General features: G+C 47.8%; 1 protein-coding gene across 12 annotated transcripts in view; it reads right to left on the bottom strand.

Moving 5' to 3' along the window:
* PROM1 (prominin 1) overlaps positions 1-23,371 on the bottom strand; it is a 135,987-nt gene that overhangs the window by 94,648 nt on the left and 17,968 nt on the right. For 8 of the 12 annotated variants that reach the window (XR_005794110.1, XR_005794109.1, XM_040487442.1 and 5 more), the window contains exon 1: positions 10,014-10,539. Coding sequence is in view for 10 of the 12 variants with exons in the window: in XM_040487442.1 (XP_040343376.1) it covers positions 10,014-10,236 (223 nt within the window). In the remaining 2 variants the exon portion in view is untranslated. Of the gene's footprint in view, positions 1-10,013; positions 10,540-16,105; positions 16,208-16,256; positions 16,275-16,576; positions 16,712-23,371 lie in introns of those variants that run through there. The other 4 variants (XM_040487435.1, XM_040487439.1, XM_040487437.1 and 1 more) reach the window with 4 other exon arrangements.

Here is a 23,371-nt window from a genome sequence, read left to right as displayed (position 1 = left end):
TGTGAGTAAACTTTAAAAGTCTGGGAAGAAAAAACAAACTAAAAATACACAACTATGAACTCTAAGTGTTTTCTCTGAATTCAAAGAAATCAAAACAAAGAAACCAAAAATTATGGAGGATACATTTTGGCTGCTATTTATATCAGAAACACTAATCAGGAAACTTCAAACAATTAACTCATGATAAAAAAAAAAATTTTCAGTCTTGGCTCTACATCAAAAGGTTGGGGAATAAATGTTTCCAGTTCCTTGTTTAAAAAACCTTTCTAGTTTGGGCAACACCCAAACAGGAACAGGTATGGAAAGATGTCCATGAAATATATTAAGTGAAAATGTGCAGTTACAGAATATGCAAGGTATTCCATTTTGTTTCTTAAGAGTTTTGATAGTTAATAGTATCTAAACTTTTGATACTTGAGAGCATGTTTGCAAATACTACTCAAAGGGCTGGACCCATTATGAATGAATGAATGAATGAATGAATGAATGAAACCAGACAGTGATCATCAATGCTGTTAACATCATAAAAAGAAAGACAACCAGACAGATAGTATCCATATCCATACAACATCATCTATAAATTGCTTTTGTGCCCCAAATGAACTTGTATCTGATCTTTATGAATACTGGTTTACAGGAAATGAAGAGGACAGAGAAACATGTTAAGAACACCAATGAAAATGGAACCAGTCAAGTTCAACCTGTAAGAAATACTAAAGGAAAAGTAACTAGGTTCTTCAGCAAACAAACTGCAAGGAAGAAAAAGACACAGAGGAGTATCCTATAAATTCAAAAGAGACAGAAGGAGGGGAGCCTGGGTGGCTTAGTTGGTTAAGTGGCTGACTCTTGATTTCAGCTCCAATCATGATCTCACCATTCGTGAGCTCGAGCCCTGCAACGGGCTCTGTGTTCACAGTGCGGAGCCTGCTTTGTATCCTCTGTCTCTGTCTCTGTCTCTCTCTCTCTCTCTCTCTCTCTGCCCCTCCCCAACTCGCTCTCTCTCAAAAATAATTAATTAATTAATTAATTAAGAAAAGAAGATTTGACTGTTAGATCACCTTGGAAAACTGTTTGTTCATGTGATAGAATAGTATACAAAAGCAAGAATAGTATTTACAACTACATGTAACAATCTGGGTGAATCTTACAAATAAAATGTTGAGCTGAAGAAACCAAAAACCAAGTGGCCATACTGTGTTGCATCAGGCATAACTAATCTATGCTACTGACAGGCAGAAGAGGGGTTACACTTGGGATGAGTTGGGGGACAATGAGCAGGAAACAAGACAGGGTTCCTCTGGGACCTTGTTCTTTTCCTTGATCTGGGTGTTAATTACACCGATGTATGCAGTCTGTGAAAAGTCATCAAGGTGTAGATTTAGGGGCGCTTTTCTGTATGCATATTATGCTTCAACACAAAAAATGTTTTCAGTAATTTTTAAATTAAAAGAAAGATTTTGATTTGCTAGATATGGGGTGGGACCTAGGAATTGGTGTTTCTAATAAGCTCCCAGGCGATATGGAGGCTCTTGTTCCAAGTGCCATGCCTCGGGTAGCACTAAGCTAGGCCACTAGTGTCCAAGTGTAGCTGAGAATTTCCAAGAACAGGCTCAGTGGACAATGCATCCTCCCCATGGCCTCCTTCCTGTAGCTTAGGTCAGGGGGACAGGTTTACTGAGCGATGCTCACCCTTCACTGTCAGCAGATCCCCATGCAGATGTGTTGGCATCTCCCCAGGCTGATGGCCTGGCCATCTCTCAGGCAAACAGAGCTCTAGCCTCATATCCAGGCCACATCCTATGAGCCCCGTCTCAACCTGCATCACTCAGGCCTCTGCTTATACACCTGGGACGTTGTCCTCTGCTTCTTGAACCTTCCACACCCTTACGGCTCAGTTCAAATGCCACTTCCTCCATGAAGCCTTCCGTTGGCCCCATCGTGACTAAGTCTTCCTCTGGACAGCCAAGAGCCCACTGTGGACACTTGACACTGATCGAGGACAAGCATGCCCTGCATAACAACAGATGGCGGTCTCCTCACTCAATGTTAGTCTTTTGAGAACAGAGAAACCCAGTCTACACCATCTCTGCCAAACAGCACCAGGCGTGGCCTCCAGTAGGAGCTCACTACCTATCTGCAGGATTAGAATGTGAGCCCTTGAAATCAAACAGTCAGGTTTGAATCTGGTTCCATTTTTCAGAAATATGACCTTGGCCACATTACTTGATATTGCTGAGACTTTGGGGAGGACTAAAGAAGTCTGTCATGGGTGTGTGTGTGTTGAAAGGTAGCCTTTGAAAAAGACGTGCCCAACTCTCGACCCCAGGAATCTGTGAAAGCGACCTTATTTGGGAAAAGGGTCTTTGCCGACCTAATTAAGTTAAGGATCTTGAGATGATATCATCCTAGATATAGGGTGATCCCTAAAGCCAATGACAGGTGTCCTTATAAGAGAAGAGAAGAGGGAGCCAGTGACACAGAAGGGGGCCATGTGAAGACAGGCAGAGATTAGGACACCTAGAGCCACCAGAAGCCGAAAGAAGCAAGAAGGATTCTCCCCTGGAGCCTTCAGAGACAGCGTGGTCCTGCCGATACCTTGACTTTGGACTTCTGTATGAGAGAATAAATTTCTGTTGTTTTAAGCCACCAAGTTTGTGATAATCTGTTACGGCAGCTTTAGGAAACCAATACAGTCGGGGGTCAAATAAATACTTGTTCTTTTGTCCATGTGACCACCCCAGATCTGACATTAACTTAAAAGCTTTTAATGAATATGAATTTTATACACTCCTATCTTATTCGACACACACCTAGCACTTACTGTGTATGAGACACTGTCCTAATTGCTTCACAAACATGATTTATTTAGGAATTATGTTGCCCCCAAAAGTACCTTGATTATTCTCTCCCTTTTACAGAGGGAAGACTAAGGAACAGAGAGTTTCAGTAACTGGCCCAAGGTTACAGAGCTAGTAAACAATGGAGCCCGGATTCAAACCCAGGCAGTGGCTCCAGGATGAGAGTTCTTCACCACGGCTCAAGTGTAGGGCTCCTTTCCGAATCTAGATCCCCATCAAGCAGAGGATACATGGCAGGCCTGCTGGGCCTCTCGTCTCTGCTGCTAACATCCGTCCTGCTCTGCGGTTCTGACCCGGCACTGACTTCCCAGCACAGGCCGCACTTTACAGCTGCTTCTCCAAGTGCAAATTTTAGGACTTCTCTCCCGCTCAATGCCTGTGGACAAGTGGTATTTAATACCGCACCAGCTTCATCCAGCAGCTGCTGGGGTGGCCTATCTTTATTTACATTCATACTTAAGCTCTCATTTCCTGCATGTACTTGAAGGCTTCCTAAAAGGACATCATCGCTAGAGACCAGAAGTGTAGGAAGATTTTCTTCTTGTGTCTTTTGTGGGACTGGCACACATTTCCCCGAAGAGCAGAGCCTGCCTCTTCTGTTTACACACAGAAAGTCAGCAGCACGTTCCAGCAGCACTTTGTAGACAAGGTTACAGGAATATATAGTCAACCAGACTAGATTTTCAGGTTCGCGCAAAAGCTGTTCTATGAAGCAGAAGACGTGTAGAATGGATTAGAGTCGTGCCCATGATAGTCTATGGACGTGTCGCCTCCCACCCAAACCCTGCCCCACAGGTAACTGGGGACATGTAAATGCAATCTGTACAGCAGAGCTCCTCCACAGAGGCGACATGGTGCAGCACGGTGAGGTGGCAGGCAGGGGGAGGAGGACAAGTCATGAGCCCTGGGTCAAATCCTGGGTTAACCACTTACCTATCAATGTGTGTAACCTTGGAAGAGTCCCTGAGTCTCCTGAGTTGCTGTTCGGCAAATACAGGCAGTGACTATGAGCCTGGACAATAAAGCCAGCCTACCTGGATTCCAATCTTACTCTGCCACTGACTAGTTGTGTGATGCTGGACAAGTCAGTTATTCTCTGGACCTCAGCTCCCTTTTCTGTAAAATGAGAAGAGTACCTAGCTCACAGAGTTACTGAGTTGTTCAAATCCCAGAAAGTGGGCACATCATAGCTGTTTGCTCTTATGAACGTTAGGATGGAAAGCGATGACAGTTGTAGACTGCCCAATGTATTGAATGACGCCAGGAAGGAAGGATCACTAGATATTAGTTCTTTCCCTCAATGACCTTTTTTTATGGCCATGCCCGTTGCCAATACAAGTCATGTGATTGAAAGAAGACAATGCCAGCTTTGTCTGAATTAAGTAAGAACACACAGGTGTTGGATATAATACAACATCCTGATTCCCAGTGGACTTTGGCCAAGACACAACTATTGGGCCGTCCACCCAGCCATCCTCTTTCCCAGGAAGCACCACCCTACCTGTGATGCCACGGGTAAATTGACGGCTCACAGCACAGGACCATGAGCTGTGATGCTGGCTGGCCACTGTTATTCAGTGGGTCCACGGTTGGTCACTGGCCCAGGCAGGACTGGAATTGGGGCTGGGGACTTAAAGAGAAGAACTCCCAACCATTCTCCAGGAAGTTGGCCTGAAATCTATGATGCTGGCATCCTGGTTCTCTGCCACGAGTAGGGCAAAAGTGGAAGAACCCAGAGGGAGGGGGATGGGAAGGCGAAGTAGGAAGTGGCTGTGTGCAGAGAAAAGCCAAGGTGGGAGGCAAGGAGGCCCCAGGTGAGACCTAGTCTTTGGTGGCTGGGTGCCACGAAGAAACCTGGAGTCCTGGTGATAAACTCTTTTTTGACTCCTTCAACTAACAGGTTTCTGTTACCTGGAATGGAGGGAACTCCCATTCACTAGAACAACCTGCCGAATCTCAGATGCACTCTTCCCTCCTCCCGTGCCTCCTGCTCACCCAGCTCCAATCGGGCACGCACCAAATCCCAGGCTCAAATCAGATTAGCCCAGAATGCTGTTAGAAACAGGTCAACCGGCCTAAAGTCTCATTTAAAAATACACCAAAACAGAGCAGAGAGTAATTTTAGAGACTTTCTATAAAAATAAAAGCAGAGTTGGGGCGCCTGGGTGGCGCAGTCGGTTAAGTGTCCGACTTCAGCCAGGTCACGATCTCGCGGTCCGTGAGTTCGAGCCCCGCGTCAGGCTCTGGGCTGATGGCTCAGAGCCTGGAGCCTGGTTCCGATTCTGTGTCTCCCTCTCTCTCTGCCCCTCCCCCGTTCATGCTCTGTCTCTCTCTGTCCCAAAAATAAATAAACGTTGGAAAAAAAAAATTTTTTTAAATAAAAGCAGAGAATGCTTTTTTTTTCCCCACTTGCTCCAATAGAATAGCTCTGATCTGGGTCATGATTTATGCCAAATTCATCACAGATACATGAAACTGAAAAGGCACTAGTCAGCATCCACACCAGATGATCTTCTGCAGCACACGCTTTTAGTGTGTAAAAATTACCATTTTTTATAGTGACCCGCAGACACTTTTAAAGCACTTTGGTAAAGTAAAAGGGAAATAAATTACCCACAAGGTAGGCTGTGGAATATAGGAGAAATAACTACTCCTGGAGACAGGGGTTTCTCAATCTGCCAGAGGATGGTTGTGTACCTTGAATATATCATCTCCTTCTGACTCAAGCTTTCCAATCTCTAACGGTGGGTATAATAGAAATAGAAATAGAAAAAAAATAGAAATAGAAATAGAATAGGATAGAATAGAATAGAATAGAATAGAATAGAATAGAATAGAAATAGGACCACCAGTTACCACCATCATCTACCTCCCAAAGTTGTTGGGAGAGTCAAATGAGCTAACACTTAGCAAAGTACGCCTTACAGCAGATACTGGGGACAGCAGGGAAGAACAAAGAAACAAAAACGGATGTGAGCGTTTTTGTGGAGGAGTAAAGACCACTCAGTAGACAAGCACTGCACCCAAGCCCTGCCTTCTAGACCCCATTCTGCTACTGTGGGGCTTTACCAGGAGACACAGCCCGCTAAACTTCAAAAGTAATGGAACTAATTCTTACAAGGCAACTCCATGGAGAATATTCCTGATAGAGCAGCAGCAAGGACATTTTAATGATCCCTCCTGGAGACATCCTTTTCCCACGTCCCTTTTCGACACCAATCTTGGCATTAAATGTGGTCAATTCTTCCTCTCAAATAATATTAATAGCAGCTACACTGATTGAGGATTTGTGTCTATGCCTTTCAGCCACAGTTTTAAACATAGGCTTTACATACGGCCTCACAGACAAAGCTATAAAGCAAGGTATGATTACAGTCATAATACGTCTATGACAACAGAGGTTCTGAACATTAACTTGGCCAAGTCATTCGGTAGGTAATAGGCAAGAGTATGTTTGAACCAAAGTCCTTTGAAATGAAATCCATGAAATGGATCCTGCCTCTGTTTTCCCCAATACCTTTGCCTTGTGCTAAGTTAGTCCATTATTACCTCCTTCTGGACCTCTACCTCCCTAATACGTCTCCTACCAGCCACTATCAGATTCTTTTCCCAAAACTCAATTCCCCTTCCACCCTGGCTCACAACCCCTAGCAGGTATATAACAGAAAGCAGGGGCTCTCAATAAATGCTTGCCAAATGAGTGAAACCTTTGCTCATGCTGATTTAGGTTCCTTCTCTCTACAAAACTCCCCAGCCTGCCAGTCAGGGTCCTCTAGCTCTGGCTCTCTGACCTTCGCAGACTTATTCCATGAATACCCACCTCATGGGTCCCCCATGAACCACTATCTCCGCCACTCCCTGGGCATGCTCTTCCCCATGGCTAGAACACCCTTCCCTCAGCTCCCCCTGGTCATCCTGCCATTGACACCCTTTCTAAGTTGAATGAATGGACAAGTGACTCCTCCCAAATGTAAGCCATCGCTCTCTTCTGAGTGAGTTAAAGCCCAAGACTCAGTATCCTTCTTGAAGCTTCAGACCAGGGCAGGTATTTATGAAGTACCCACACCAGGTTCTTGGGCATATTCTGTTGTGGCATATGGCAGTTACCTGTATTTCTGGTCTGCCCAGGAAGTTAAGTAGGCCTTTGTCTCAAGTCCCAGCTAAACAAGACCTTCCATCTTGTATTTATAAGGCTACAACCCAGGCTTTGCTTTAGAGAGTTACAAATGCAAAATGTGGTATGCTGTTTTGCTCGGACACAGGAGGTAAAGTGGAAAACTTCCCAGTCCAATGGCATGAAAAAAGGGAGCCCAGGCTGGAAGGTCCTCCTTTCTCTCCCACTCCTGCACTGGACCCCGACTCTGAATCTAAATCACCCTATTCTTGGGTGCCTGGGTGGCTCAGTTGGTTAAGCGTCTGACTTCGACTCAGGTCATGATCTCACGGTTTGTGAGTTCGAACCCCACGTCAGGCTCTATGCTGACAGCTCAGAGTCTGGAGCCTGCTTCAAATTCTGTGTCTCCCTCTCTCTCTGCCCTTCCTCTGCTGGTGCTCTCTCTCTCAAAAATAAATATTAAAAAAATTTTTTTTAAATAAATAAAAAATAAATCACTCTACTCTTCCGAATGAAAGAGTATACCTAGGGGATAATTTTTTCTGCGAGGATGTTATTTTATAGAAGACCTGTCCTGAAGTCATCTGTTTCGGTTAATGCCTTGCATTAGTTAAGCTACTAAATAGGATTCCTTTTCTCTCTCTATCTCTCTCTCTTTCTCCCACTGTTGTTGTTTTATATCTTCAATTATGAAGACACCTGCCTAAGATCTGGTGCTCATGCAATGCGCTGGCCCCAGCAGGAAAAAATGTGTCTCGTATTTTTCCTTTATGTGACAAAGCACCTAATGGACACTTTGAGACCATTATGAAATCTAGTAACTAGATGAAAAAATTTAAATAATGAGGTGGTGGGAAAAAACCAACACTCCATGATGTCACCTGTGAAATTCAATATAATATTCTTTAAGGAACCTAATGAGTTTTGTTTTGTTTTGGTTTGGTTTGGTTTGTTTTTTGAAAGGGGCACTGCTGGTCTGCTCTGATCTCCTGTTGAGACTTTTGGGAATTTCTTCTTCCAAAGTAATAAGTATTGATGAAGGTCAAGGGACAAGCAGGGCTAACACCCTCAGATTACAGCAGGATTTAAGTTCTTCAGACGCCTCCTTCCAGAGTAATAATGATGCTGGAGTTCAAAATATTAGAATGCATTGGAAGCAAAATGCCATTTGACCTGATTGTTTGAATGAAGACTTTAAAAAATATGGCTTTCCCTTGTAAACTAAGTGCGAGGAAGCTGCCCTATGAAATCTTGAGGAAGCAAAATAAAGCAACATATGGAAAGAGATTATAGGATTAACTAATTACATGATATGCCTTAATAACACATGGATGCTTCACAATCTTTTTTGAAGATGTCACTATAAATTCATATGAAATAACTGAATTCTATTCCTTTTGCATAAAAAGCAAAGAAGCTAAGACTACAAACGCTAGTAGGTATTTGTTTATTCAATAATATTTACACCAACGCTACAAATAAGTGAAAAGGTATCTACTAAGAATAGTGAACTTGTATCCAATATTAATAAATAAACTGTTTATTTTCTACTTCTGTCTTTTGGATTTCCAGATTTAGTCTCTTAAGCAGGGACATAAATAGTAAGTAGTATTTGTTTAGGATTCTCTTCAATGACGATAGGGCCCAGAGTGATTTGTTTCATTGAATTAAAACTTAAACTAACAAAAAATTAAGAACACTTCGAACTGTTTCAGTTGCTTAATCTAAGATAAATAAATGAAAAATTTTTCTTTTTTTTATTTTAAAGAATTTTAGTGTTTGTATTTATCTTTGAGAGAGCGAGCGAGCGAGCATGAGCGGGGGAGGGGCAGAGAGAGAGGGAGACACAGAATCCGAAGCAGGCTCCAGGCTCTGAGCTGTCAGCACAGAGCCCGACGCAGGGCTGGAACTTGTGAACTGAGAGATCATGACCTGACCTGAAGTCGGATGCTTAACCAACTGAGCCACCCAGGTGCCCCAATCCAAAACAATTCCAATATAAATGGGTCTTAATGAAAATCTACCAATGCCCATAATACAAACAAGTGTTAAAGTCCACAAAATACATTCTCTTTCCCTCTCACCCTCTCTCCATCTTTCTGTCTCTGTCTCTCTCTTTCACACACACACACACACACACACACACACACACACACACAATTCTCTTATGAACAACAGCTAACCAGTTAAGGAAGATGATAATGATTACCACAAATTTTTAATTTGTATATTGTGGTAATAAGAGTGTTCAAATCTTCTTAGTTTAAAAAACAAGCCTAGAAGAGATGTAATATTAAGTCAATAAGTATTTAGACTGCCAAACCCTAATAGCACATACTTCCCACAGACCATTTAAATCTTCATAATCTCATTCCTGAAAACACATACCCACAGATTTCTGAGTACAGGGAGTAGGACAAACACAGCGGTCCTCACGAAGTGTGAGGCACCATGCCATCAAGGCTCCAACAAGGAGCCATCCCTCCTTTCCTCACACGTAAGGTCTTGGAACTGAAGCAAACAGTCACTCAGGTAAACACACTGGGTCAGGCCTGTCTTTGTCCTAAGCAATGTGAAATTGCACTTTGTGGTGGGTGGAGGAGAGGCCAATTTGTAAGTGCAGGTCTAGCCACCAGAGGTAATTATTAACTTATTTGATGTCAAAGAATTTGCATTTTTACCCTCATTTTTACCTGCAGTTTGCACTTGAGAGTAAGTCATTGCTCTAACCAGGAAGGAAAAAAAAAAAAAAAAAGAGGGAAGGAAGAAAGATCAAGACTTGGAAAACCAACTTAGCAACACAGTTTGATTTCATTTCTTATAATCACATTCCTGACAGTCTATTTAAGCTGGTGCAAGTTTTCTTAACTTCTGTCTCAATACTTTCTGCTCCTGTGCAGTCCAATCACTTTGAATCTCATGCTTTAAAATGCTGAGTATATTACACCCTTACTATATCGTTATTAACAAACAATATCGTGTGCGCACACGGCAGCGTGTCTGGGGACAAGTCCTCTCTGTTCTATGCAACGGGCACTCACCTTCGGGGAAATCATTGGGCTGCACCACGCGGAGGAAGATGTGCACGATTTGAAAGAGACCGCCAATGGGCCCAGCTTTGTAGGAGTCTTTGGTCTCATAGTTCGTGGCAGGCAATTCCAATTCCAAGACCTCCGTACCCTCTGTAGATGACCGTGATCCCAGGGAGAGGGTATTCCTGCAGAGCTCCAGCAGCAGCAGTAGGAAGCCGAGGAGGAGGGCCATCGCTAGCAAGGTCCCCCACGCATGAGGTGGAGCTGGTGGCCTCCCGTCTCAGAGGTTCTGGAAGCCTTGGGTGAGACAGGAGCCTGCGTTCCTTTTCCTGCGCGGAGAGCCCGGGGTGTGAGGAGTCCTCCCTTTCCTGGCTGGGCTGGCATGCAGTGAACCGCGTCCAAGGGCCTTCTGTGGGTGTGGGTCTGGCTCCGTGGCTCAAGGCACCATCCCTGGTGGGAGAGAAGGGCAGCAGTGACTTGGCATGCAGCCTGCCTGCCCCAGGACCTTCCCTGCAAAGCTTTAGAGCCAGCACTCTGCCTAATCCGCTGTGTGGGAGGCAAACGCAGAGCCTGCTTAGAACTGCTGGGGCAAGAAAGCCAGAAGGTCCCTCCCCAGGGGCCAGACGCAGAACACAGACCTTTTATGGGTTCAAGAAACACCCTATGGTGTAGAGAAGGCTTAGAAACCGACACTTACCGGCCACTTACTATGTTCTGGACAATGTTCTACATGCTGTGCTGGCTGGACCCCATTTACAGATAAGGAAACAACCACAGAGAGGACTTCCCGGGGACTTGCCCAAGGTGACGGCTGTATTAACGGTGGGGCCACAGTTCAAAACCAGGACTTTGCCTTGAAAGCCCAAGCTCTGAGCAGGACACCAGGACACCTTTCCTAAAGAGCCCTGTGTCTCAGGGGTCCAGAGGCCTCCTGCCATAGACTGCTTTTCTCCAGGCTGCTGTTGCTGTCCGTACCTCTGGAGATTCATTTTCTCTGCCTTTTATTCTACTCATTTGCTCACTGACCTTATTTCAGGCATCCCCCTCTCCACTTCACCCTCAATCCAAACTAGAAGGCCTCAAGGGCAGGAACCAAACTCTCTAAGGCTGGATGACACTGGAATCTATCTTTCTAACACGTCCACTGGGTAATCGTGATGGAAACTTCTGCCGCCAAGTCACTACCTGGAAATTGGGGGTCCCAGTGATGAGAGACAGGGTACCCGCCCCAAGGGTCGGCGGGAGAAATGAACAGGAATTCTAGAAGCAGCTACCAAGCCAGTGTCTAGTGAGGGCACGAGACCTAGAAGGTCCCCAAAGTGGACCCTGTCCCTTTGTGTTTCTGTCCCCAACCGTGAACGGGGGACAGGGCACAGAGTCAGACGCAGTAAGTGTTGCAGGATATAAATCAAAATGATGGTGTGGCTGGTGCCACTGCGAGGAACTAGGAGCATCAGAACAGAACCTACCAGAAGACCTGGGATGCTGTGCTCGTACTCTCTGAACTGGGGTCAGGAACGCCCTGATTGCGTACCATTTTGTACATTAGATACATGCTCAGTAACTTTCAGAGTAAGGGCAGGGTGCTCCTGAAACACCGTGAGAGGGTGGAAGGGGGGTCCAGACAGTGACGCGTTGCACAAGGGGCCGGAGGCCCCACTGCCTGCATTCCCCCAAGTCAAAGAAAGCTCCAAACAAAGGTGGGATTTCAGGAACTATCTGAGTGTTCCTGAAAGATGTTAATTCGAATTTAATCCCCTGGATGTTGCCTCATCTTCTAAGCCCCGTCCCACTCAAGTTACTTCTGCACAGAGCTCCCAACAGAATGACCCTGAACACTCTCTCTATCTAATCACGGGGCTGCTCAGCCCCTCTGGCTCCCGGCACCAACCGGGTTAACCCCGTATGGCCTTCCGCGTCCACACTCCATCGCACCCACGGGTACACCAGGACCCTGGTGACTTTGCACTGGCCCTTCCAGGCCTCGCTGCTGCAGGCGCCCCGTCCTCGGCGCTGCAGGCTCTAGCCTTTCACTGGTCCTGACTGGAAGCCACCCGCGTGTACGCTCAAACACGGGCCTGTTCTGCGCCACCTTCCCATCGTCTCCAGAGAGGACAGATGAGAAAGACACGAAGCAAGCTGGCCTCTGCAGGTCACTCTGGGCGGGTCTCCGGGGCCACCCCGCGCGGGAGAGAGAGGGGAGAGGAGACGGTGTGTGTTATTCAGGCTGGCCGCCGTCCTTTAGACCAGCGGGCAGGCATGCACACACACACACACACACACACACACACACACACACACATTACACAAAACATCCACATAACACACACTAACACACAGATACACCACACACTGATACACTACACATTCACACACCACACATACGCCTACCACACACACTAACACGCTCCATACATGCCCGAAACTTATATACGCACAGCACACACACTCACCACACGCCCATCTTATCTTGTTTGCAGCTAAGGGAGGGGCAGGGAGCACAGCAGCTGGAAGGATTAGAGGCTCAGCGGGTAAGAAAAGCTGCCTTCCTGGCGAGGCCACCACCGGGCCTCAGCCAGGGAAGGAGAGAGACGGCAGGAGGCCTGAGGGAGAGCTTGGAAGAAACAGTCTCAACCTTCCTCCTGAAAAAGCGGGGAAGGCAAATCGCACATGAGAGGCGGCCCCACTCACTGCTGCGAGGCTGGAAGCACCAATCAAGCCAGCCAGGACCACAGCTACCGTCCAGATTTCTTCACCCTTTGCTCCAAAGTGTCGTGCCATCCCCCTTAAGTGTGGGCTGAATGTGAGGAAAATACTAAAATCTCACGACTTAGGAAACCCCAGAAAATTAATAAAAGTCAAGGCGAAAGGCATCTCGGAGGGGACCTCACCTGTTAAGCTCAGGGGGCAGCCAGGGCATCTCAGGGCAGCTCCTGGAACTGCCCGAACACACGGAGGCCAGCTCTCCCGGCCCCAGAGCAGCATCCCCATATAATGGGGTATTTATATAAAATGCTAATTATTGGGCACAGTGTCAGCAGCCATATCCAGGGCCTTGTGGTGGCATCTGTGGCCACACACCAAGTGCATTAATCTGCACTTCTAACACTCTTCCCGGTGACTGATTCTCAGCACAACTGAAGTTTGAGAACCAGCACTGTTCCCGCACGCTTCCTCACCTAACTCATGCCAGTTGGCAATGACGCCTTCCCCAGATGCCCTTCTTCTATTGCATTGAGCTGATCCATCCCAGCTGCTGTGTGGGGCCCCTGATTTACTCGTCTCTGTACCTCGGAGTCGGGCACACAGTAGGCACTCAGTAAGGATTGCTGAAATCCAGTGGTGAGGGGTAGAGGGAGAACTGACATGACACGGTCATTTTTACCTATTTCAAAATTGTATCAAGTGTTTATCGGTGGTCCCAAAGCCTCTGGAAGGGAGGTGTCGGGGTGTTTGTCGCTATTCCCACAATATATGCAGCAGATTGTCTCCTTGCTGGATTCACCCATTGCACAGCAACTGGTCTACCATCCTGGGGCAGTGCCTTCTGCTGGGACCCTCAACTTTGCAAGCCTTGGAAACTGTTCCCTCGGGGGCTACCTCCTCACACGGGCACTGGACAAATCAAGAAGTCGAATTCACCATTTTTCTGATTTATGGGGTGCAGATTCCTGGTGTCCATTGCAAATACACTGAGTTCAAACTGGAAAGGGGGCCCAAGAATGCGAAGTTTGAGCAAATATTTCACATGATTGTGAGCTTGGAGCCCGGAGGATGGAACTTCCACAAAGACTGTTTGAAAAACAAATATGGTGACCGTCCACCTTCATTTCTTCTCCTTTTGGTGGAGTTTCCTTCAAAAGGAGCTTTGTAGTAGGAACTGGTCATCTGGGATTTGGGGGAGGGATGAGCTGCTCAACTTCAGACTCCACCTTTGTGAGTCCTGTGGGCAACACCCCTGGGTTTCATGGTGAGGTCAGTTGAGGTGCCCAAATTGTGCCCTGGGGGGTGCCTCAGACTCACCAAGCAGATGCTTACTCCTGGGCTTGTGCCTGGAGCGCACACTCACGCAGGGGCAGTTTCTAATTCATTCTAGACACGATGGCACAGTGTCAGCAGCCATATCCAGGGCCTTGTGGTGGCATCCGTGGCCACACAGCAATCAGGGGTCCTGTTGTATGTCCCGCATGAGCTCCTGAGCCCGGCTAGCCAGCCTCCTTGTCACTTCTCTAAGCTACCCAGTCCTCAGTCCCATTTCTGCTAAAATTACCGAGAGTGGGCTTCTGTCACTTGCAACAAAGCATCCTGCCCCTTAACATATCTGAGGTAGCTCTTGGTCCCCTGGAAAACCGTCATATTTTAAATGGTACCAATAAAATAATATTTGGTTTAAAGCCTTATTATTTTGATACACTTGCCCTTTGATACACTTGTTTGCTTCACGGTGCTGGGAATGCACAGAAATAGTCCACGGCAGAAATCACAAAGAAGTTCATTTAAAAACAATTATGGGGCATATCAAGAAAACAAAACAAAACTAAAGGTCATTGCTGAAGTGACAACAGGCCTCACTTGAGACAGGGCAGGAGTCTCTAGTTCCCCTCACTAACCTTGCCATGAGAAGTTGCTTACCTTCTCAGTGCTTTGCTTTGCTCATCTGTAAAGTGGGGTTTTGAATGGTGTTGGAGGGTGAGACCCCGAATGCACACAGCTGCTAGTCAATGAAAGGTCCCTACTGCCATTGCCAGGATCAATCCCACAAACCCCACCGCGGCCCCGGGCTCACCCTGATTGACAGGACAGCTCCGAGGATACTCTCAAAAGAGTGAGAAAGTCTTTGAGCCACAAAAACGGCTCCATTTCGCAAGGTTCAACCTGACATGTAAAAGCAGATGCTTGAGTCTCCAGTGGGGCGTTCAAGGACCCCAATCATTCACCTGCGTGTCTTCACAAAGGTCAGCCGCAGCCCACAGGCGGCCTGGAAAGCCTCTCGGGATCCGGGAGCCCGGGCGGGAGAAGGGTCAGCGAGCCGCCTGGGGCTAAGGCTCAACCTGTTGCTGCAGGAAGCCTGGGGCGCCGGCTCCCCCCAGTCTAGCTCTCCAACCCACCGCCAGGCCGGGGCCCCTCCTGCCCTCTCTTCCTCCGCCGCAGGAGGCTCTCCCGGGCTGCGGGACACAAAAGAATGGGCTGCAGGGCTGGCGCGGGAAGCTAGGAGACTCCAGGAATCCGCCGCCGCTTGGGGGAGGGGGTTGCCGGAGTAACTTGGCTGCCGAAGCGCGTCCGCGCGGGTTCCCCGCCGCCGCCCCGGGGAGGCTGCATCGGGGTCGCCTGGGAGGAAGGGGACCGGGGCGGTGTGCCACCCCATCGGATCCCCTCCCTCTCGGCGCGGGCTTTCGGGGAAACTGACCTCGGGCCCCGCCTCTCCCGCACCTCGAAGCTCCTTCCTCTGTCCACGCTTCCCTTTGTTGTCCCAGCCGGCGCCGTACTGGCGAGGTGCGCCCGGAGCACGCAGCACCCAGTGCTCCACGCGGCAAACGCCGTAGGTGCCCGAGCTGTGCACCCAAGTGGGCAGGGGGCTGCGTCAAGCCAGGGGTGCGTGCGCTCTCCCATGGGCGCGGGGAGACGGCCTCTCATTGCTCCCCCAGGGTCCCCCTCTTGCTGCGGTCCTTTGCACCGCGTACTCCCATTTGGAAAAGCCAGAGGGAGGTGACCCCTTTCCATCCCCAGCAGGGAAGGCTCCGTGCCCCGCGACCTCCTGGCCACCCCCAGCACTCCACTCGCCGCAGAACAGTTCCCCAACTCCCTGACGAGCCTCCCCTCGGTCCTCCGCAGTCTCTGAGAGCTAGCCCCCGGCCTCGGGGGTCGCGGTCCCGCTGGCGTGTGCCCTGGAACCTGGCGCGCCGCAGCCGCCGGCTCCCCTCCAGGGGATGTAAAGAAGACCCACCACACAGCCACCCGGCAAAGTTTGCGCGCGTCCGCCCTCTGCCCGGAACTCCCGCTGGCCCCGGCGCCCGAACCACCTCGCCCACTTTGCAGCCCCCTGGCTTCCCGGCCGCTCTCGGGAGTGGGGGGGGGGGGGGGGGGGGGGGGGTTCCTAATACCTGCCGCCGGGCCAGCGGTAAGAGGAGGGCGCACAGCGAGCCTCTCCGGTCCCGATTTCCTGCCCCCAGCCTTCTGGCCGGGGGTGCGCTCGGGCCCCCACCGTCTCCGCAGACGCCTCCCGGGCTCCGGGATGAGGACGCCGCTACTCACCGTGCGCCGGGTCCTGCTCCCGTTTCGGCCCCAGCGCCGCCCGCCCTCCCCCCCTGCGGCGGGGCTCGCCCGACTCCGTCTCATGAATGATTTATGAGCCGCTTGGGGGACCACCGGGACGGCTTCCGGAGTGGCCGCCCGGCTGCCCCGCGCGCGGGTCAGTCCCCGGGACGCGGCGCGCCGGGAAAGGCGCCGGCCCTGGAGGCGCGCGAGCGAGGCCCGCGGGGTCCGCGGGGACCTGTTGCGGCCTCCCCCTGCTCTCGGGCGGGCACTCGCGGATGGAGCCTCGGGAATGGCAGTGCTATCTCGAGCGTACTCACCCCCCCAGCGGGAGAGCTGAGCTGGCGGCCCGGTTCCCGGTCCGGGACCGGCTCGGGATTTTAAAGGTAGCTAACTAAGCCTGGGGTTCTGGACGCAACCCAGACTGTCGGCAGGGCGGCTTCGCCGCGACGCCCCGAGGCACCCACCGGCCCAGGACTGCGTGCATTTCCTGAGGCGGGAGTCCTGCTCGGCCGCGCACGCCCCTCGCACAGTACCCACGCCCCCTTCACCTGGGCCGAGCCTCCGGGTGGAATGCAGCCACCCCGCGGAAAACTCCTCCCCTCTCTGGCCCCAGCTCGGTGGGCCTCGGTTGACCCCGCCCCCAGCTTTAGTTATTCGATTGCCGACCCCCAACAGACCCCTTTTCTAATTTACCCAAACAAAACCCAACCCAAATCGTTTGGTGCGGTAGTCTGTACGGATCACAAAGCCTGGAAAACCCGCCTAAAGCTGTCCTTGCTCTCGTGTACGCATCTAGGCATCTGCTGTAGCACGAAGCAGGATGTAATTGCTCTTTTCAGATGCGGGGCGGAGAGTCCCCTGACATCCCCTCGTCCTTCCCCGAGCTGCAGCGGGTGGAAACCGGCCCTCGGCACTCCCTCCCGCCCCTAACTGCTCTCACCAACGGGCACCTCACGCCTCACTCACCACTTCCTGTCTCGAATTGAGATACCCTTGTAGGAAAGGTAAGATTTAGGGAAGACTAGCACCATCGGGATGCTACCGGATAGTACCCGGTAGGCGTTTAATGTTTGCGATACGGATGGAGGGAAGAATGGACAGGAACATTCCCAACGTAGCTCGCCCTTACCCCAGGATCTAGCATAAAACCGCTGCTGGAAGGAGCATTGTTTGTTTGATTTAAAGTTTAAACTGATCTTGAATGTGCCTATTTCTAGGACGACAAGTGCTAGTTCAGGACATTTCTGAAAATGACACTACAGGCATAGCCCGTTTAGGCGGTAGTTTAAGTCTTCTGATCAGGCCTGAGGTTTTCTCTCTGAAGCTCCTACTGGTCAGAGGCCTCTGCCTCAACACCTCCAGAGGCCTCCCAACACCTCTGCTCAAAGGCAGCCCTCGCAGGGCTGGGCCCAGAGGGGAGTCCTCCCTTCCTGCCAGCAGCCAGCTCTGACTTGCCTAAAACCTTGACCCTGTCCCTTTTTATCACTGTGACTTTGGCTGCTTATTCTCCCCAAGCCTCAGTTTCCTTGTCTGCAAAATAAAGACAATTATGCCTCATAGGGCTCATGTTTATTCCTACCAATAATAGTAAAAATAACAATGACGACAGTAGTAGAAGTGAGTAGAAGTGAGCGCTAACACCTAATGAATGTTCCCTCTGAACAAGGCACTAGGCCAGGTGCTTCAAGTGCATGATTTTGTATAATCTCAGTGACAAAGACAGCCTATTATCTCCATCTTAAGGCTAAACACAGGTTCAGTAATTTGCCCGAGGTCACAGAAGTACTAAGCGAAGCGCTGAATTTAAACCCAGATCTGGCTTCCAGAGCCCATCATTGCCCTAACCGCAGTATACCAGAAGATAACATAAAACCCTCTGACCGGTGCTCCCCTGATTGACAATGTGGCATGGCATTCTAGCACCTCATTGAAATGGTTGGCCATCTGTCTTCCTGTAGGCACTGAATGCTTCAACTGTTTGTATCCATTTTCCTACACTCTCCCCCCACCCCCCAGCACCTACTCTATGTGGACCATTGTAGGGGTTCAATAATTAAATGAATATGTAATAAACATAGAACACAATATTAAGATCGGTTCTGAGCAGCCTTAGGCAGATAGTAATGCAGGACTTAATGATTTGTTCTGTTCAATTCAGCTTGGAGTCCTAATGCTAGTCTTCTAATCTCGAATTAGAAACTCTAGCACAACTGAATTTCTCTGGCTGGGAGAGGTAATATTATTCGCATTTTTCCACCCAGTCGTTAGGTGCAAAAACTAGGCCTTCCTTTCTGAAATCGCCCCTTATTTTTCCTGCCCAAATGAAATCAAAACATGAGGCATCGTGGCAGCTGGAGAGAGCCAGGAGATTCATTCAGGTTCTCTCACTCACTGCCAATGTCGTCCCTGGGAAGTCATGTAACCGCCCTGGGCTTCACATTCCTCATCTGTCCAATAGCTTTGCTCAGTGACCCTATAAGGCTCGAGGCTGCCATTTGGGACCCTGGAGATCGGAGATCGGGGACATTTTCATCAGCACAGGAAGGTCTAATGGGTGGCATTGGTTTAAATAGTGAACCGTAATAAAGCAAAAATGACAACAGGATGGGATAAGAAACTTAAGTTTCAATGGAAATGATCAGGGTTCTGTGGCATTAGAAATGAAGTGTTGACATTAATTACTGTGAGAGTATGCAACGCTTGGCCATTCAACATTCCTCAATCTTTGACAAGCCATTCCTTACAAAAGACTTTGGATAGCCTTCTCTGAATCACCCAAGACTGAAATAAAATAGGTTAGTGAGTATATTATTCTAATTATTCTAATTAATACTAATAATCAGTATAATGTTCTAATTAATAATTCTAATTAATTATTCTAATTCATTCTAATTAATAATGATTCTAATTATTCTAATTCTATACATAACTATGTCCCTCCCCAATAATGTGTTTGCATGACCAACAAACATGACAGTGTATGACCCTTTAGGAAAACAAGTTTGTGTCATTTCAACATCTGCTGCCCTGTCTTAAGACTGAAATTTGTGTAAGAGACGGCTAAGGAGAGAGGGAGAAGTTGACCGGGGGCAGGAGGTGGAAGTTGTGGGGAGAGAGAAGGAGAGAAACTGATTGTTCCAAATAGAAATGCCACTCGTTTTCAAAGGAATGGCTTCGTGCAAGCCAGAGTTCTCCCATAAACGTTTTACCTCATACTTTCCTGTTCGTTCATCTTGCTTTTTCTCCCCTTGCCTCTGGGCTTAGAAACCAAAAATAGCATTGCTGATGTTTAATAACCCAAAGCCAAAAAAAACATTCTTCTTGAACCTCAAGAACCTTCAGGTAAGATTTGTAACTCATTCATCGAGCCCATTGTGTACGAATTCAAAGGCAGAGGAAGAAAACTTGACCCCAGTTTGGACAAAGAGGAGGAAAGACAGAGCGAGGGCCAGAACAGGGCCAAGACCAGTGTCTCAGCGCTTGGATGCTGAACTTGGGAATTTGGAAAACCCCATCCCATTCACTGGGGGCCAGCGTGGGGTGGTTTTATATTTTATGTGCTGAATCTGTCTTCCAGTAACGGTTGCAAATAAATGCTTCATCTCTGGGGCTGGCTTTCATCTGTGCCGACATCATTTTTAACGCACACTAACTCAGACAGGGCTTCATAATTTGCCTTTCGTCACCATATGGGAAAAAACGAGCGGCACAGGGCCGAGAATTACAAAGCGTTAGGATACTTGATCTCATTTTCTCAAGGAGGGCGAGGTGCCTTCGTCTCAATGCTTGGGCTGAGATTGAGGAAGGGGGTAGGCAAGAAAGTTCCGCAACTTCTGGTTCTATAGTTGTCAGTTTTTACCATATCCCCTAAAAGGCTCACCCAGGGACGTGTAATTCATACAATAGTGAAAGTGACCTCTACGCTAAGAAGTGTTTTACCCCTCTGGGAATAATTGCTACTATTACTTCCTTCTAAGAATTGGCACTTGTCCGCCCATCATATGAAAGCATTCCTTAAGGCATTTGTTAGTCACTCATTCAGTAATTTCTATGCAGCACCTACCATATAGGTCAGGAGCTAGAGATTCCACTTCCTTTGATCCAGAACATTCTTGGGGGAAAAGAAATAATAAAACTTTTATCAAATGCTATCTCTCCTCTTATTTACCCCTTGTATATTTCCCTCATTGTGAGACTTTTATTCATTTATTTTTAAATGTTTATTTATTTTTGACAGAGGGAGAGAGACAGAGCATGAGCGGGGGAGGGGCAGAGAGAGAGGGAGACACAGAATCCGAAGCAGGCTCCAGGCTCTGAGCTGTCAGCACAGAGCCCGACATGGGGCTCGAACTCACAGACCGCGAGATCGTGACCTGAGCCGAAGTCGGACACTCAACTGACTGAGCCACCCAGGCACCCCACTTTTTTTTTTAATTCATCGTGAAGCTTTTAAAACATCATTCTCCTTTGCTTCATACTTTATCTGCCACTTGAGCTGTAATCAGGTATTTATTTTAAGCACAATAAACTGCTCATTAAAACACTCATTTTTGCCAGAGTAACTAAAATGTTATAGTCCCACCCACCTTAATGCCTTGAAGGCATGAAGCCAAGTGAAATAAGTCAGAGAAGAGAAAAAACAAATACTGTATGATCTCACTTATATATGGAATCTAATAAAACCAATTCATAGAAATGGAGATCAGATTTGTGGTGGCCAGGGGCAGAGAGGTTGGGGAGTGGGGGAAAGGGGGAAGATGGTCAAAAGGCACCACCTTTCGTTTATGAGATAAATTAGTTCTGGGGATGTAATGTACAGCATGGCGACTATACTCAACAATACTGTTTTGTATATTTGAAAGTTGCCAAGTGACTGCATCTTAAAAGTTCTCATCACAAGGAAAAAGAATTTTCTCAGTAAAACTGGAAAACAAAATAAAATAAAAACTATGAAATACAATATAAAATATTATAGCTCTGGGGCGCCTGCATGGCTCAGTCGATTAAGCATCCAACTCTTGATTTCAGCTCAGGTCATGATCTCATGGTTCATGAGTTTGCGTCCTGCTTGGGAACCTCTCCCTCCCTCCCTCCCTTGCTCTCTCTCTCTCTCTCTCTCTCTCTCTCTCCGCATTCCTGATTGCCTATATAAATGTCTGCCTGTGCATGCATGCTCTCTCTCTCTCTCTACATATAAATAAATAAGCTTAAAAAAAATTATAGTTCCATCCAGCTACTTACTCCACGGAGTGAAGAAGGACAGCTATTTTTTGTGATGTAGTGTAGTGGAGAACTTATGGGATGTGGTGTTTGAACAGATACGGGAATGAGTCCTTGCTCTGCTCTTTCATTCATTCACTCATTCATCCATTCATTCATTCGCTCCTACATCGCTTATCCATGCATTCAATGGATATTGACTGAGCCCCTTCTGGGGGCCAGACTGAGCAAGATATGGCAGAGAATAAAACAAAGGGGTAAGCACTTGCCCTCCCAGAGCTCACTCCCTTAGAGAGAACATGAAACATGGAAGCCACCAAATCAGTAAGCATGTTCACTGCATACCCTTGAATAAGTTACTTAACCTCTGTGAACTTCAGTGTCCTTACGTACAAAATAGAGGGGTTTGCAAAGATTAAGTGAGCTGACATATGTAACATCCTTGGCACAGAGTAGGCAATAAATGGTAGTTATTATATCTGCTCTTTTTTGAGAGAGAGAGAGAGAGAGAGAGAGAGAGAGAGAGAAAATACTTGAACAGGAGAGAGCGACAGAGGGAGAAAGAAAGAGAATCTTAAGCAGGCCCTATGCTCAGCACGGAGCCTGGAACAGGACTCGATCCCACCAGCTGAGAGATCATGACCTGACTGAGCCACCCAGGCGCCCTTCTATCTGTTCTTTCTATTTCTTTGTCAAACTCTCTCTCGCCCCTACCCCCTTTTTATTTCCAATTTCACAGCTTAGGAGAGTGAGGCTGTGGGATACACAAGCTAAATGTTCACCCCACAGATACTCACCTATCTCACCCCAAAGATTGGCAAGGATTCACACCAGAAAAAAATATGTTGAGGACATATTCCAATCTCTGCCCTGCAGGAGAAGTTGTCCAACACGTGGAAATGGGCAACGCAGATGACTGGCATTTTGTTGGTGTGGCAAGGGGCATGATCTAAGGGACGTTCAGGGAACTTGCGGCTTCTATAGAGGTGTATACCTTTATTTGTATTTCTATGGACTGGGTCATATTACAAATCTGTAAGCATCTAGTGACATGTTTTGCAACTACTGGAAAATATTTATTTCAGTGTTGCTGATTGCCTGTGTAACTGTCTGCTTTTCAACGTGTCCTCGGAACCAGTCATAACATCTTACTAGTCCCCTCAGTAATTACTGAGTTGAGTAAAATCTTTGATATGTGTCCACTATACATTTACATGACAATCATGTTTTTAATTCCTCAAAAGTTACAATTTAGAAGCCCCTATGGAGCTTATGGTCTGTAGCAACTGGCAAATTTTAACAATAATTAATTCTGTAAATTAAAATTTGAATATATGCTGGAAAGGTGAAACTCTAAATCTTTGCATAGGTTCTAATATTGTAACAGCCTCTTCAGTGGGACAGAGATGCTGTAAGTGCCACACTAAAGTTCCTGCCAACTTCTCTCCCAAAGCCTCCCTACAGCCAACTCATTTAGAGCAGCCTTTGACCCAACACTCCAAGAAATTGCTAGGGACAAAGGGAAAGATTTCAAAAAGATTTCAGTAAACTCTGACGGCTGAGAACACAGAATAATTTTTTTTTAATTTTTTTTTAACGTTTATTTTTGAGACAGAGAGAGACAGAGCATGAACAGGGGAGGGGCAGAGAGAGAGGGAGACACAGAATCCGAAACAGGCTCCAGGCTCTGAGCAGTCAGCACAGAGCCCAACGTGGGGTTCGAACTCACAGACCGTGAGATCATGACCTGAGCCGAAGTCGGACGTTTAACCGACCGAGCCACCCAGGCGCCCCATGAATAATTTGTTTTTTAATTAATAAGTTTAAGGAGGGGAGGGAGAGAGAGAGAAACAGAGAGAGAGAGAGAGAGAGAGAGAGAGAGAGAGAGAGAG

This window comes from Herpailurus yagouaroundi, unplaced genomic scaffold (assembly GCF_014898765.1).
Source record: "Herpailurus yagouaroundi ecotype Mexico unplaced genomic scaffold, PumYag 28, whole genome shotgun sequence".
NCBI lineage: Eukaryota > Metazoa > Chordata > Mammalia > Carnivora > Felidae > Herpailurus > Herpailurus yagouaroundi.
The sequence above is the reverse complement of the archived record's forward strand: the minus strand, read 5'-3'. Positions and strand labels throughout refer to the sequence as shown.